Source organism: Eumetopias jubatus, unplaced genomic scaffold (genome assembly GCF_037043125.1).
Source record: "Eumetopias jubatus isolate StellerSeaLion01/CBP00866 unplaced genomic scaffold, mEumJub1_p1.0 scaffold_15, whole genome shotgun sequence".
Classification (NCBI taxonomy): domain Eukaryota; kingdom Metazoa; phylum Chordata; class Mammalia; order Carnivora; family Otariidae; genus Eumetopias; species Eumetopias jubatus.
Genome location: NW_028274821.1, coordinates 14,108,997 through 14,126,225, shown reverse-complemented (window position 1 = coordinate 14,126,225; position 17,229 = coordinate 14,108,997). Strand labels below are relative to the sequence as shown.

General features: G+C 42.0%; 1 protein-coding gene across 1 annotated transcript in view; it reads left to right on the top strand.

Moving 5' to 3' along the window:
* CEMIP2 (cell migration inducing hyaluronidase 2) overlaps positions 1-17,229 on the top strand; it is an 85,622-nt gene that overhangs the window by 51,476 nt on the left and 16,917 nt on the right. The window contains exons 15-18 of the mRNA XM_028089075.2: positions 6,895-7,050; positions 9,446-9,623; positions 12,064-12,279; positions 15,760-15,968. Of these exons, the coding sequence (XP_027944876.1) occupies positions 6,895-7,050; positions 9,446-9,623; positions 12,064-12,279; positions 15,760-15,968 (759 nt within the window). The remainder of the gene's footprint in view (positions 1-6,894; positions 7,051-9,445; positions 9,624-12,063; positions 12,280-15,759; positions 15,969-17,229) is intronic.

The window sequence follows — 17,229 nt, the reverse complement described above, 5'->3', positions numbered from 1 at the left end:
TTCTGACGGGTGTGAGGTGGTATCTCATGGAGGTTTTGATTTGGATTTCCCTGATGCCAAGCGATGTTGAGCACTTTTTCATGTGTCTGTTGGCCATTTGGATGTCTTCTTTGGAAAAATGTCTGTTCATGTCTTCTGCCCATTTCTTGATTGGATTGTTTGTTCTTTGGGTGTTGACTTTGATAAGTTCTTTATAGATTTTGGATACTAGCCCTTTATCTGATATGTCATTTGCAAATATCTTCTCCCATTCTGTCGGTTGTCTTTTGGTTTTGTGGATTGTTTCTTTTGCTGTGCAAAAGCTTTTTATCTTGATGAAATCCCAATAGTTCATTTTTGCCCTGACTTCCCTTGCCTTTGGCGATGTTTCTAGGAAGAAGTTGCTGTGGCTGAGGTCGAAGAGGTTGCTGCCTGTGTTCTCCTTTAGGATTTTGATGGACTCCTGTCTCACGTTTAGGTCTTTCAACCATTTGGAGTCTATTTTTGTGTGTGGTGTAAGGAAATGGTCCAGTTTCATTCTTCTGCCTGTGGCTGTCCAATTTTTCCAGCACCATTTGTTGAAGAGACTGTCTTTTTTCCATTGGACATTCTTTCCTGCTTTGTCAAGGATGAGTTGACCATAGAGTTGAGGGTCCATTTCTGTGCTCTCGATTCTGTTCCATTGATCTATGTGTCTGTTTTTCTGCCAGTACTATACTGTCTTGATGATGACAGCTTTGTAATAGAGCTGGAAGTCTGGAATTGTGATGCCGCCAGCTTTGCTTTTCTTTTTCAACATTCTTCTGGCTATTCGGGGTCTCTTCTGGTTCCATACAAATTTTAGGATTCTTTGTTCCATTTCTTTGAAAAAAAGTGGATGGTATTTTGATGGGGATTGCATTGAATGTGTAGATTGCTCTAGGTAGCATTGGCATCTTCACAATGTTTGTTCTTCCAATCCATGAGCATGGGACGTTTTTCCATTTCTTTGTGTCTTCTTCAATTTCTTTAATGAGTATTTTATAGTTTTCTGAGTACAGATCCTTTGCCTCTTTGGTTAGATTTATTCCTAGGTATCTTACGGTTTTGGGTGCAATTGTAAATGGGATCGACGCCTTGATTGGTCTCTCTTCTGTCTTGTTGGTGGTGTATAGGAATGCCACTGATTTCTGTGCATTGATTTTATATCCTGCCACTTTACTGAATTCCTGTATGAGTTCTAGCAGTTTTGGGGTGGAGTCTTTTGGGTTTTCCACATACAGTATCATATCATCTGCAAAGAGTGAGAGTTTGACTTCCTCTTTGCCGATTTGGATGCCTTTGATTTCTTTTTGTTGTCTGATTGCTGTGGCTAGGACTTCTAATACTATGTTGAATAGCCATGGTGAGAGTGGACATCCCTGCCGCGTTCCTGACCTTAGGGGAAAAGCTCTCAGCTTTTCTCCATTGAGAATGATAATCGCTGTAGGTTTTTCATAGATGGCTCTTATGATATTGAGGTATGTACCCTCTATCCCTATACTCTGAAGAGTTTTGATCAAGAAAGGATGCTGTACTTTTGTCAAATGCTTTTTCTGCATCTATTGAGAGGATCATATGATTCTTGTTCTCTCTTTTGTTAATGTATTGTATCACGTTGATTGATTTGCGGATGTTGAACCAGCCTTGCAGCCCAGGGATAAATCCCACTTGGTCGTGGTGAATAATCCTTTTAATGTACTGTTGGATCCTATTGGCTAGTATTTTGGTGAGAATTTTTGCATCCATGTTCATCAAGGATATTGGTCTGTAATTCTCCTTTTTGAGGGGGTCTTTGTCTGGTTTTGGGATCAAGGTAATGGTGGCCTCATAAAATGAGTTTGGAAGTTTTCCTTCCATTTCTATTTTTTGGAACAGTTTCAGGAGAATAGGTATTCATTCTTCTTGAAATGTCTGATAGAATTCCCCTGGGAAGCCATCTGGCCCTGGGCTTTTGTTTGTTGAGAGATTTTTGATGACTGCTTCAATTTCCTTAGTGGTTATAGGTCTGTTCAGGTTTTCTATTTCTTCCTGGTTCAATTTTGGTAGTTGATACATCTCTAGGACTGCACCCATTTCTTCCAGGTTATCTAATCTGCTGGCATAGAGTTGCTCATAGTATGTTCTTATAATTGTTTGTATTCCTTGGGGTTTGGTTGTGATCTCTCCTCTTTCATTCATGATTTTGTTGATTTGGGTCATTTCTCTTTTCTTTTTGATAAGTCTGGCCAGGGGTTTATCAATCTTGTTAATTCTTTCAAAGAACCAGCTCCTAGTTTCGTTGATCTGTTCTCCTGTCCTTTTGGTTTCTATTTCATTGATTTCTGCTCTGATCTTGATTATTTCTCTTCTCCTGCTGGGTTTAGGCTTTCGTTGCTGTTCTTTCTCCAGCTCCTTTAGGTGTAGGGTTAGGTTGTGTATTTGAGACCTTTCTTGTTTCTTGAGAAAGGCTTGTATTGCTATATACTTTCCTCTCAGGACTGCCTTTGCTGTATCCCAAAGGTTTTGAACAGTTGTGTTTTCATTTTCATTGGTTTCCATGAATTTTTTTAATTCTTCTTTAATTTCCTGGGTGACCCATTCATTCTTTAGTAGGATGCTCTTTAGCCTCCATGTATTTGAGTTCCTTCCAACTTTCCTCTTGTGATTGAGTTCTAGTTTCAAAGCATTGTGGTCTGAAAATATGCAGGGAATAATGCCAGTCTTTTGGTACTGAGTGAGACCTGATTTGTGACCTAGGATGTGATCAATTCTGGAGAATGTTCCATGGGCACTAGAGAAGAATGGGTATTCTGTTGCTTTGGGATGGAATGTTCTGAATATGTCTGTGAAGTCCATTTGGTCCAGTGTGTCATTTAAAGTCTTTGTTCCTTTGTGGATCTTTTGCTTAGATGATCTGTCCATTTTGGTCGGGGGGTATTAAAGTCCTCCACTATTACTGTATTGTTGTCAATGTGTTTCTTTGCTTTTGTTATTAATTGCCTTATATAATTGGCTGCTCCCATGTTAGGGGCATAGATATTTACAATTGTTAGATATTCTTGTTGGATAGACCCTTTAAGTAAGATATAATGTCCTTCTTCATCTCTTATTACAGTCTTTGTTTTAAAATCTAATTTGTCTAATATAAGGATTGCCACCCCAGCTTTCTTTTGGTGTCCATTGGCATGGTAAATGGTTTTCCACCCCCTCACTTTCAATCTGGGGGTGTCTCTGGGTCTAAAATGAGTCTCTTGCAGACAGCATATTGATGGGTCTTGTTTTTTAATCCAATCTGATAGCCTGTGTCTTTTGATTGGGGCATTTAGCCCATTTACATTCAGGGTAACTGTTGAAAGGTATGAATTTAGTGCCATTGTATTGCCTGTAAGGTGACTGTGACTGTATATTGTCTGTGTTTCTTTCTGGTCTATCCTGCTTTTAGGCTCTCTCTTTGCTTAGAGGACCCCTCTCAATATTTCTTGTAGGGGTGGTTTCGTGTTTGCAAATTCCTTTAGTTTTTGTTTGTCCTGGAAGCTTTTTATCTCTCCCTGAATTTTCAATGAGAGCCTAGCTGGATATAGTATTCTTGGCTGCATATTTTTCTCGTTTAGTGCTCTGAAAATATCATGCCAGTCCTTTCTGGCCTGCCAGGTCTCCGTGGATAGGTCTGTTGCCACTCTACTATTTCTACCATTGTAGGTTACAGATCTCTTCTCCCAAGCTGCTTTCAGGATTTTCTCTTTGTCTCTGAGACTCGTAAGTTTTACTATTAGATGTCGGGGTGTTGACCTATTTTTATTGATTTTGAGAGGGGTTCTCTGTGCCTCCTGGATTTTGATGCCTGTTTCCTTCCTCACATTAGGGAAGTTCTCTGCTATTATTTGCTCCAATATACTTTCTGCCCCTCTCTCTCTTTCTTCTTCTTCTGGGATCCCAATTATTCTAATGTTGTTTCGTCTTATAGTATCGCTTATCTCTCGAATTCTGCCCTCGTGATCCAGTAGTTGTTTCTCTCTCTTTTTTTAGCCTCTTTATTTTCCATCATTTGGTCTTCTATATCGCTGATTCTCTCTTCTGCCTCATTTATCCTAGCAGTTAGTGCCCCCATTTTTGATTGCACCTCATCAGTAGCCTTTTTGATTTTGACTTGGTTAGATTTGAGTTCTTTTATTTCTCCAGAAAGGGTTTCTCTAATAACTTCCACGCTTTTTTCAAGCCCAGCTAGTATCTTTAAAGTCATGATTCTGAACTCTAGGTCCGACATCGTACTAATGTCCGTATTGAGTAGGTCCCTGGCTGACGGTACTGCCTCTTATTCTTTTTTCTGAGGTGATTTTTTTCGTCTTGTCATTTTGTCCAGAGGAGAATAGATGAATGAGAACAAAATGCTAACAGGTTAACAATGTCCCCAGTAAATATACTCTATACAAATCAGAAAGACCTGAAACTAGGGGTAAAGAAAGGGAAAGAAAGCAAAAAGAAAGAGAAAAGAAAGAAGAAAAAGAAAAAGATAAAAAGAAAAACAGGACAATACAAAAAAAACAGAATATGATCACATATGATCAGGCTAGTGCTTAGATCAGTGCCACACACTAGATTTTGGGCGTATTTTGGTCTGTTAGAAAAAAGTGCCTCCTAAAATTTTAAAGGAAGAAAGACTTATATATGTACAAAATAAGGGTTGATACAATGAAGGGATGGAAGAGGACTGTATAAGATGAAAATTATAAAAGATTTTATAAAAGGAATTGATAAGATAGAAGTTGTTTGAAAAAAGAAGAAGATTAAAAAAAAAGGGAGAGAATGTGATCAGGCAGGAGACTAGAACAAAGCCATACACTAGTGATTTAGGGTATATTTTGATCTGTTAGAAGAAACTGTATCTCAAAATTTTGAAGAGAGAACAACTTATATATATATGCCAAAAATAAAGGTAACTACTATGAAGGGATAAGATATGACTCTAAAAATGAAAAATAAAAAATGTTTTTTTAAAAAAGAGATTGAGGGCGCCTGGGTGGCTCAGATGGTTAAGCATCTGCCTTCAGCTCAGGTCATGATCCCGGGGTCCTGGGATCGAGTCCTGCATCGGGCTCCCTGCTCCTTGGGAGCCTGCTTCTCCCTCTGCCCGTCTCTCTCTCTGTCTCTCATGAATAAATAAATAAAAATTTTAAAAAAAATAAAAAAAAATAAAAAGATTGATAAGATGTTGGTTCAAAAAGGGAAAAAGAAAAATAAAAAAAAAACAGTTAAAAAAATTAACTTTGAAAAACTAATGAATGATGGTAAAAAAAGCCATGAATTCTATGTGCAGTATTCCCCTAGCGCTGGAGTTCTCCCGTTCTCCTTGATCGGTAAACTTGGTCTTGGCTTGCTGGCTGTTCGTGCTGATCTTCTGGGGGAGGGGCCTGTTGCCGTGGTTCCCAAATGTCTTTGCCGGAGGTGGAATTGTCCCGCCCTTGTCGGTCAGGGCTAAGCAAGCTGCTCGGGTTTGCTCACAGGAGCTTTTGTTCCCTTCAAGTTCTCGGTACAGCTTTAGAGTACGAGAGTGAAAATGGTGGCCTCCCAATCTCCACCCGGAGGAGCCGAGAACTCGCAGCCCCGCTCCTCAGTGCGCCCCCAGAGAAAAGCAGTCACTCCCGTCTCCCTGGTCTCCGGCCGCACTCCGTGCTCACCCGGCCTGTGACCGAGCGTTTCTCTCTCTGGCACCCGACCCCCTGTAGAGTCTCCAAACCCAGCAGATCCCTGCGGTGCGCTCCCGCGCCGCTCCTCCCAGTGGAGGAAGGAGAGTCTCCCCGGGTCTGCCGATTGTTGGGTCCCTTCCAGTAAGTGGTCGCTTCTCTGTTCAGAGAGTTGTTGCTACTCTCCTCTTTGATCTCCTGTTGAGTTCATAGGTGTTCAGAATGGTTTGATCCCTATTCAGCTGAATTCCTGAGACCAGACGAAATCCAGGTCTCCTACTCCTCCGCCATCTTGCTCCGCCCTGCCATAAATAAATAAAATCTTAAAAAAAAAAAAGAAGAAGACACTCGAGAGGAAGGGAATAACTGTTGGGAACATATTAAGTAACTTCTTTCTTAGAAGCTGGTCTAATTTTGCAGTCATCTTTCAGACCTGAACTTGTCATGTGACATCTTTGTCTCTGGAGAACCGTTATTTGGGCTGTTGTCATAACTGTGCTTACCCTCGAAATTGTTACTTTCTGGGCAAGTTCATTCTTCCGGGTGCAGTGCTGTTGCTTGAGCCTAAACTAATCCATTGTTGATGCTGAATGCAGTTTTGTTTGTTTACCCCGCAAACTACGTATTGATTTCTATGAGGTATGTTCACAGTTTAGAAGGACTTTCTGATGACTTGATAATATGTATTCCGGGGGCGCCTGGGTGGCTCAGTTGGTTAAGCGACTGTCTTTGGCTCAGGTCATGATCCTGGAGTTCCGGGATCGAGTCCCGCATTGGGCTCCCTGCTCAGCAGGGAGTCTGCTTCTCCCTCTGGCCCTCCTCCTTCTCATGCTCTCTGTCTCTCATTCTCTGTCTCTCAAATAAATAAAAAAAATCTTAAAAAAAAAAGATAATATGTATTTGAAGAAGCTCCTGGCTATTTTGAAAACTTTCAGCTTTTTCAGCTATAGCTTGCCTTTTTTTTTTTAAGATTTTATTTATTTATTTGTCAGAGAGAGAGAGAGCACATGCAGGGGGAGTGGCAGGCAGAGGGAGTGGGAGAAGCATGCTCCCCGCTGAGCAGGGAGCCCGACGCGGGACTCAATCCCAGGACCCTGGGATCATGACCCGAGCCAAAGGCAGACGCCCAACCGACTGAGCCACCCAGGGGTCCCCAGCTATCGCTTGCCTTTATCTGAGGGTCAATTTAAATCTCCTGGAGAGGGGAGGGTAATAATTATACTCGTTTTCACAGCGATGGAAGCTTCCCAAGTGATGAAGGCTCTAGCCAGGAGGTGTCCGAATCTCTCTTTGTTGGGGAGAGCAGGAATTACGGCTTCCAGGGTGGTCAGAACAAGTATGTGGGTACTGGAGGAATAGACCAGAAGCCCCGGACCCTGCCTCGGAACAGGTAAGCATTGCTTAGCAGCAGACTGTTACATTTGAACAGTAAATGAAAACCTAACCCTTTACGGAAGTTTCTGTAGTAATCCTGGGTGGATTTATATAATTATTATATAATAATCCTGGGTGACACTTTTCCCACCTTATCTAATTACCACTATTATTATTTTTGGTATCATTGCTCTTACTGTTGTGTAATCTTCTGGAATTCTGGAGCATGAACAATCAAACGCTTTATAGATTTCATTATCAATTGTTTAACAAAGGAAGCTATCTCGTTTTTCATTTCTTGCGTGAGGCCTTATATAAGCTGCTGCTTTTTTTGTTTTCTTCTTTCTTGAGCCACAGAAAGTTGGCCAAATTGTAAACTATGACATGAGGTCACTTTTGCCTCAATTTGTGAGGTTGGCTTGCAGAAATAGCCACTGGAGAAAGGAAATAACCTATTGAAATGAGTCCTAGAAAATAAGAGTGGGTAGAAGCCAAAGCTGACTCAAACCGTAACCATGGCCATATAATTACCAGTGTTTCAGTTGTACGGAGGAGATTATTGGCATATTTTCTGTCAAAATAATCGCAGAGTCATTAAAATAGTACTTACCCCCAGAAAGGTTGTTCAGAGCTTTTAGGGAACTATTAACTAAGTAATCCATACCTTAGTTCTGAGACAAAGTTTGGAATTGTCCTCATTTTCCTGGTGAGAAAAACAACTCATGTTCTAAAGGTCTCACGTTAGAGCTACTGCCAGAATTCATCAAGCAGCGATTCCCTTAAAGTTGGGCACCGTATGTGGCTGTTAAGGCCGGGACAGGTCGGGGGCAGGGGGCGCGGGGATGGACCTAACGGGCTGCTAGCTTTGAGGGCCAAACGGGCTTTACTGGCTTCTGGCAAAGAGTGAGTTTGGTTCCACTCCCCCTGTGCTTGTCGTTGGGAAATCTTGAATGCCATTATAAGCTACACTCTGTGTAGCCCTCCTGTTAGCCAGACTATGTGGAAGCCACTGGGACAGAAACTTCATGGAGTTTTAATAGCTAACATTTATTAAATGCTGACAATGTGTCAGGCCCTGTCCTAAATACTTCATTCTTCGCTTAATCCTTGCAAAGCCCAATGAGAGTAGGTACTGTCATTATCCTCCTTTACAAATGAGGAGCTTACTAAAAGTGGCTGTGGTGGGATTCAGATCCTGTGAGTTTGCCTTCAGCATGGTGCCTGTCACAGTGAAACTGTAGCTGTCTCTTCTGATGTGTAACGAAAAATGGCCTTGTTGGTTGGCATATGGTGGGAGTATGATGGTGGCCAACTCCATTCTTTTATTTTACGTTAGCCTGCAGTTTCTTTTTCTTTTCTCTCTTTTTTTAATTGAAGTATAGTTGACTTAATAGTATTATGTTTCAGGTGTGCAAAATTCTGACTCGACAATCATATACATTATGTGGCCTCCAGTTTTATTTCAAAATGCTTACTGCTTCTTTGCGAAGGAGGATTTTCCAAAACAAAGACTCCTCATTGGTCAATGGATCCATTCTTTATTTTACTGGCTCTTGACAACTTTTTCTATGAGAAGAGAACCATTTTGGGATCTATCCTTAGAAATATAGCAAGATGCATAGATTTTTTAGCCAGACTATTTCATTTCCTCGCTAGTATGTACGCTTTTACTGTAAAACACTGCCAAGTTGTAAACTAAAGTTGCTGTAGAAATCCTTGGCAGTGCCGTTAAAGAATTTAACAGGGTAGACACCTAAGGGGTCCAGAATATTATGGGTTTTGTACCTTAATTATGATTAATGATATATGATTAGTAGGTTAAGGAACTTGTGTTTGAACAGAAAGGAGGAAAATGAATAAACTGAATTTCTCACTTCAGCCAGCCCCTTTGACATAGTAAGCCTTGAGGATTTACACTTTTGTACTTTTAAGTGTATCATTTCATCTTATTACTATCATTTAGTGGCTTGAAAGGAGGTTCTCTCTGTGAAAGCACAGATTTGTCTTTTGTTCTCCTGCCAGAGATTTTAGAACCAAAATGAAAGTGTATGCGTTCCCAAATAAAAGGTCTGTCTTAACTGGGTTGATTCAAGGCAGTAAAAGTCACATCTTCAGAGGGGCCTCCATTCTGTCCCAAACAGCATGTCTCTCACCCCCAATCTGTCGTAGTACCGTGTCTCACTGTCCCCACAACACTTACTATCTGAAATTATCCGTTGTTTTTCCCTTTGCCTCTCCCACTGCAGTGTATGTTTCGTTTGAACAGGGATCTTATCTTGGTACCACTGGATCCTAGAATTGTGCTTAGTGTGTTCGGGAGATTCAACAGTGTTTATAAAACAAATGTGTGAGTGAAGTACCGATACAGGGAGGGGCCCATGTGCATTAAACAAAATCTTGTATTTCAACAGGACGTTCCCCATTAGAGGCTTTCAGATTTATGACGGACCCATTCATCTAACCAGGTGTACTTTCAAAAAATACGTGCCCACCCCAGATAGGTACACCAGTGCTATTGGCTTCCTTGTGAAGAATCCCTGGCAGATAACTCCCAGGAATAACATCTCCCTCGTGAAGTTTGGTCCACATGTAAGTATGTCCTTACCGTACCCATGTGGTGACTGTGGCTGGGGGGTGGGGGGGGGGGTGGGGGGGGCGGGGGGCGGGGCGGGCGGAGGATAGCTCATTCCCAAAGACAAAAACACAAAGTATTTGTACTGAGTCTTTACAACTGGGAGGAGAAGTAGATGCCAGAGAGACTCCTCATTCCGTGCACGCTGTCCTGTTGAGTTCAAGTTGAGAACAGAAGTCCCATGTGACCTGAGGTATTTTTGACCTTCAAGTGATACCTGAGAAGGGACTGTGGCTTAAAGTGATGACATGGGCATGGGTATGGGAGAGTTTCAGAGGAACGGCAGGACATAGGATTTGGGGAAGTTCTTTGTAATAATCTATGAAGACAGCTGAGTTCTTTCTGGTATTTTACTTGTCTGGGGCTTATTCTTCTGGGGAACCAGAAGGTAAAAGGATGAGAAAGAAGAGGAGTACTGGGCTGGTATAAGCCAGATACAGATACAAACTGTTGGAAGGTTTTTATGAAGACTGCAAAGAAGACTGAGAAATAGTTGTTTACAATGCAGTAGCCTAGAGAAATTGTTTTCTTAGTGGTTTCATCAGTGCCGTCTGGACCCTGAGCACACAGGACAGTCTGATTACATACCTTACCCTCCGCCATCTTGCCTGTTCCAAGATGGCTGTGGTCCAGGGAGGTTGAATCTCAGGCCTCCTCGCTCACCGCTCCCACAGGAGCTGCAACTGGAAAGTGGCTCATAGTTCTCTCATTCCTGTCCACAGACAGGCTCTGCCTAGTTTAAAACAGAACATGGGATAGTTTACCAGAGTCTGTATCTGGTTTTCCAGAATGGCTGAGGCATGAAACAGAAGCCCAGGTGCAAATTGGGGTGCCATCTTGGTTGACTGGTTCTCTTTTAGGTCCTATGACTCCAGGGGAAAGAGGGGGGGCTACACTAGCAGATAGCTTCCCATATAAATAAGTAGGGCAGTCCTTGGAGCAGCTTTCCAGGGTTGAGGTTGGGTGTTCACTTTCTGTCCACATAGACCTTTCCATACACAGAGTTCTAGTGACCCCTGACAGTCATTCTGAAAAACATTTCATTGGGTGTTAACATTGGCTATGGGGTTCCCGAGTTCTAACTTCCACGCTGTTCAAGTGTAGTGGTCATCAGCCTGGCGGGGGGGTCTGATGGTGCTAATGCGCTGGGAACAGTCTGTAGAGAATGGTTTGCCAATTTTGTTCTCCGGAAAGGTGGGAAATATGCCCTAAACGTCTCTTAGATTTAACCATAGAAGGTGCAGGGAAATGGAAAAAAAAAAAAAAAAAAGCCTACAACTAAGAATGTAGAGCCACTTGTCCCAAACATCACTGATTTTTCACTGAGTTGCCTATCATTTAGATATTCAGTTGATTTTACAACATCCGAGGATGATGAGTACATAAAAGCATCTTAGAGGTGTATCTGCAAGGCTTTGCATAACGTGAATAATTTACCACAAATGAGAAGCAGCTAAGGACTATAAAACATGTCACCTGCAGCCTTTGTACTATGTGTTTAATAAAAGCCTTAAATTAACTGTACCTGACATGGAAATTACTGAGCTGGGTTTGGTTGATGTTGAGGAGAAAGTAACACTTTTCAGCAGATTCTGGTGCGTCCAGCGGTCCTCCAGCATACCAACGCGACACTTGGACGGTGTTTCAGTTTGCAACTATACTTGTTTTTTGGTGGTGGGATGGGTAGGGGGAGTCAAATGAACAAGCAACTAAAGCATTTGGAGTGAAATATTTATTTACTTGAGGTATAATTAGCAGGCAGGGAAATGCACACACCTTAAGTGTAAAGTTTATAATTTTTTTTTTTTAGGATTTATTTATTTATTTAGAGGGAGTGAGAATGAGAGAGAGAGAGAGAGCACATGAGAGGGAGGGAGGGTCAGAGGGAGAAGCAGGCTCCCCGCCGAACAGGGAGCCCGATGCGGGACTCGATCCCGGGACTCCAGGATCATGACCTGAGCCGAAGGTAGTCGCTTAACCGACTGAGCCACCCAGGCGCCCAAAGTTTATAATTTTTAACAAACATGCATGACTGCATATCTCCCCTTCCCATTACTGTTCTGAGTCTCTTACCAAGGTTAGTTTTGTCTGGAGAGCAGGTAATTGTTTTTAAATGGAAAAAAAGGAAAACACCAAATATGTTTTCAACATTTGCCACTTGACCTCCACAATCCACAGGGCTCTGTAACTTTTTTTTTTTTCTTTCCCAACCATGTCATGAGTAATTGAACACTTTGATTGACTGGGTGCCATCGTTGATGACTGTGAACTGTGACTTGCGACTGCTCTAACCTTACAGCAGTTGAAATAGATACGCTGTTGGATCCTTGCAGGGGATGCCAGCCAGGATGGTAGAAGCCTTCATGTTGTGATGTCCTGTTTTTTCACTGCTGGCAGGTGTCTTTGAATGTCTTCTTTGGAAAGCCTGGCCCCTGGTTTGAAGATTGTGAGCTGGATGGTGATAAGAACTCCATATTCCACGACATTGATGGCTCTGTGACGGGATACAAGGATGCTTATGTGGGAAGAATTGACAACTACCTGATCCGCCACCCGAGCTGTGTGAACATTACCAGATGGAACGCCGTGGTCTGCAGCGGGAACTATGCCCAGGTAAGCCATTGTGCATTACGATGCCTGGCTCCGAACCAGCTCCCAACAGCATCGCTTCCATGAGCAGGGTTCTCCTGCTCTTCAGCATGATTGATCCTTTCCAAAGCATGATTTTTCTTTAGGAAAAAAGGAAAAAAAATTCATGAGGGATCATGGACTCATACAATTTTATTTCAGGTTCTCTTGCTCCAAAGCAATTAAACAAGTGGAAACGTGGGTCCAAGAGTGGTTGGACGATTTGCCCTTGGTTAAATATGCTTGGGATATAGGTGGGGTGAGAACCCGTATTTCCCAAGTCTTAGGCCAGGTTTTCTTGCCATGCTACCACAATGCCCTCTGAGAGGGAGATTTATTGTTTGCTTTCAGGGTCATTATCTCTACTAAATTAGAGAATTAGGCAGAAGGATAAAGATTGGAGGGAGTTTTCTGGCTTACTTTTAAAGGAGTATTAGCTTCTTTGTTGTGGGATTTCTCATCCCCATAAGGAGAACAAAATGTTATTCTTGCCTAAGTTCTGGGAAAGACAAGGAAAAATGGAGAATTAACTATAGGAGAGAAGAAAAGAATGTGGTTTGAAATGTAATTTCTTTTTTCCTTTCATCTTATTCTTAATCAGAATTGCCTGCTAAAACTAAGTTAACCTAAGATGCTCTATAAATTCTAGCATTAAAATAAAACAAAACCAAAAAGATTTTAGCTCTTTTTTGTAGACACAGTTTTAGTTAAATTTCATGGGTGTGTGTCTGTCTGAGAGTGGTATGTGCTCACCAATGAAATAGAAAATTATTATTGATGTGCCCATCGACCCTTTGGATTTCAAATGTATTCGAGAACGTGAACCTAATCCTATCTTACAAAGCAGAGTAGTAATTCAATTTTTATTGGAGGATGAAGAAAGAAGTAAGTCATCTAATGCTTCCTAGGAGGTTCTGGAAATGGTAGGACCGCAAGTCAGAAATCTTTTCCTGAGAATTTGGGATTTGGGCTGGGAGCCCAGATCCGCAGCCATTTGTTGTTACTTAGATAATGTACAAGACTCTGTTTTTTTTTTTTTTTAAGATTTTATTTATTTATTCATGAAAGACAGAGAGAGAGAGGCAGAGGGAGAAGCAGGCTCCCAAGGAGCAGGGAGCCCGACCCGGGACTCGATCCCAGGACGCTGGGATCATGACCTGAGCCGAAGGCAGACGCTTAACCATCGGAGCCACCCAGGCGCCCACAAGACTCTGTTTTTAGGCAAAAGGTAGAAGCACCTGGATCTCAAGATGCAATAATAATTGTTTGGCTATTTATAAATATGTTTTAACTCTTTGCTAACTCAAGGGTTAAAGGGGCTCAGGAAGAAAGGTGGAAACATAAGGAGAATTAAAGTTACAGGGGCGCCTGGGGGGCTCAGTTGGTTGAGCGTCAGCCTTCGGCTCAGGTCATAATCCCAGGGTCCTGGGATCAAGCCCCGCATCGAGCTCCCTGCTCAGTGGGAAGTCTGCTTCTCCCTCTCCCTCTCCCTCTGCTGCTCCCCCTGTTTTTGCTCTCTCCCTCTCTCTCTCTCAAATAAATAAATAAAATCTTAAAAAAAAAAATAAAGTTACATGTGTCACTTCCTATCCTTTCTGGATTTGGAAGAAGACAGGAGATTGATTGATCTGTCTCCTATTGTTACATATAACATATATAACCTAATATGTATAATCTGTTTTTTATATTACAACCTAGTTTTAAAATTATTTTAATTTATATTTTATATTCTATATTCTATATATAATCTATATAACAAATATAGATTAAATATAAACATTTTAAAAGTAAGTATAATATGTATGTCTAGTAACTATGAAATAATATGTAGTACATACTAAATATATTTAAATTAAGACAATTGGGAGTCTCAAAATATGTATTTCCTATCTTTATTTTAAATCTTTAAGGGGTGTCCAGGGGTACCTGGGTGGCTCAGTCGTTAAGCGTCTGCCTTCAGCTCAGGTCATGATCCCGGGGTCCTGGGATCGAGCCCCGCATTGGGCTCCCTGCTCGGCGGGAAGCCTGCTTCTCCCTCTCCCACTCTCCCTGCTTGTGTTCCCTCTCTCGCCGTGTCTCTCTCTGTCAAATAAATAAAATCTTAAAAAAAAATTTCTTAAGAAAAAATTCTTTAAGGGGTGTCCATAAAGAAGTGTTATTATATTGAAATAGTCAAACATGAATGAGACCTAAGGAGCTTTTCTGGCTCACAGGTTGTATACATGAAGAATTGTTACAGACAAAACCATAGGAATGACAGGAAGGAAAAAAGAGCACTGTTGTGGATTAAATGCCCTCTTCTGCAAATGTTTTAATCCTCCTGGAGAATTCTGTTACAGGATAATGATTTGTTTTAGGAAATTGTTCTGAGGTGTGTTCTTTGGAGGATGCATTTGGAGAAGGTTTCGTTTTGGCACAGCGAGGGGCGCAAATGCCACTGGAATAAATTCAGGATTTTTCAAATTTGTCTCTGTTTAATATATTTTTCCAGTTTTTGCAAAGTGCTTTATAGTTTTTTTTTTTTTTTTTGAATGGATGAAAAATGACTTCTTGGGCTGATGTAGGTCATGGAAAATTGAAAGCCAAAGCTCTAAGATATTTCAGTTTTCCATCTCTTGTTTTAGAGGAAAGGCTTTCAGATTTGACTGGAGGGTATCAGTTTTCATATTAATTTACGGATTCATATGTGTGTTCTTCAGAGTGAGGTATTTCTTTGACAAACTATATAAGCCGCAAAGGTTTTATATTCTGATGAATAGGCTGGCCTGTGGTGGTGGAAGAGATGATGAAGATCTTGGCTAGCAGAATGCTGGGTCTGTTTTTACCATTCCAGTTTAAGTCGGCTTCATTTTAAGTATAACTTAGGATGAAGTTGGCTACTACTCATTTAGTCTGGCTCAGATCACAGAACCTCTGTTCTGGAAGGAGAGACAATGAACTTTGTGCTGCAAATGTTTGTTTAGCTTATGTAAGCTTTCGTTCTCTCCTCTTTAATTCTTTTTTTAAAATAAATTTATCAAGTTTTTAATTTTTTAGAAAGATTTTTATTTATTTGAGAAAGAGAGCAGGAGCACGGAGGGGGACGGGCAGAGGGAGAGGGAAAGGGAAAAGCAAACTCCCCGCTGAGCAGGGAGCCCCACGTGGGACTCGATCCCAGGACCCCGAGATCATGACCTGAGCCAAAGGCAGACGCTTAACTGACTGAGCCACCCAGGCGCCCCTTGAGTTTTTAATTTTAATTCTAGTATAGTTAACATAAAGTGTTCGATGAGTTTTAGATGTGTGATGTAGTGATTCCGCAATCCTACACATGACTCCGTGCTCATCACGGTTAAGTGTACTCTTGAATCCCCAGTCCCTATTTCACCCATCTCCCCCCGCCCCCCACCTTCCCTCCGGTAACCACCAGTGTGTTCTCTGTGGTTAAGAGTCTTCTCCCCTCTAATTCTTAATTGCTTTTTGAAGGTTTATGTGCAGACATGGAGCACTCAGAATCTGACTATGACCATCACGCGAGATGAGTATCCCTCCTACCCTATGGTGCTCCGGGGCATTAACCAGAAGGCTACCTTTCCTCAGTACCAGCCTGTGATCATGCTGGAGAAGGGCTACACTATCCACTGGAACGGACCGGCACCAAGGACTGCTTTTCTATACCTCGTAAACTTCAACAAGTACGTCTGCATTACTGTTATTTCACATAGTGGAGCAAGTCGTAATTTCGTGGAGACAAATGATACCATACTGCTTTGGTAGCCAGTGAAGAATGCCGATTTCCCGTACTTTGTTCTTCTTAGGTGGAGGCTGTATGTTTTTTGTTGATGGAATTAAGCAGTTCCACAGGTTGAATCCTGTCATTTAAAAAACATTTCTTTTTGTCTGTGGTCGAGGTATTGTGTGCAGAAAGCCACTTAACAAGAGCCTTTACTATAGTCTGTCAAGGGCTTTAATTCCCCATAGCTGGGATGGGAAGAAGTTTTATCTGGCATTCCAACTGAGCACTTGGTTATCTAGAAAATGAAAAAAATTTCGAGGCCCAGTTTAGACCTGACAGAAGAGAGTGGCATGATTGATGAGTAATGTCAGCGACAGGCAGGAGGGAGAAGAATCGGGGCGTGAAGGCCAGGCGCTTACCACGCCTGCCGGAAAGCGTCTGTCTGTCTGTCCCTTCTTAATTTCAGTTGTCTGTCCTAATAATACTACTTTCAATCAAAGGCTCTGTTTTTACGTTAATTTATTCAAGTGTTTTCTGTGTGCCCGTTGATGTAAAGATGAACAAGAAAAGGACTTGTCTTTCGGGAGCTCCTGTTACCCAGGTAGAAAAAAATTTAAGTACATTGACAAACCAGTGCTATTTTTAGTGGACAAAGGATAGAGCAATAATGCTGCCTCTGGGGGCTGGGCCAGGCTGCACGGAGGAGGTGATACTAAGGGACCAGTCTTGGTGGAAAAGCAATACCATTGAGAAAGGGCTGGTTCTGCTCAGGGACGGATGGATTCAGTGTGATGGGAGCGTGGGGTGCATCGGGAAGTGACAGATGATGCTGGGAGGTGGAATGGCACAGTTTTGAAAGGGCCGAGGTAACCAGTCTAGTTGGGTGTGCTGGTGAACGCAGGGGACTCCATGGGACTGCGCAGATAGGTATTGGAAAAATTGAAACGGCCGATTCCCCTGGCTGGTCCTAACGCTCTGACTTGTCACAGCTCTCTTAAAACACCCACTTGAAATGAACAGAGGTGGGCCTAGAACATGTAGGAATTCAGCTCTATGTAGATCACTTCCAAGGAGCTGTGCATATCAGTGGATGCCCTTCTGCAATGATAGGGCCCCAGCACCCGCTCCAAGCCGGCCCGTGACTGTTTTCCTCTGACATTAACTGCTATTTCTCTGTGCCTTTGCTGGAGAATCGCACCCCTGCCTACTGAGTCAACCAA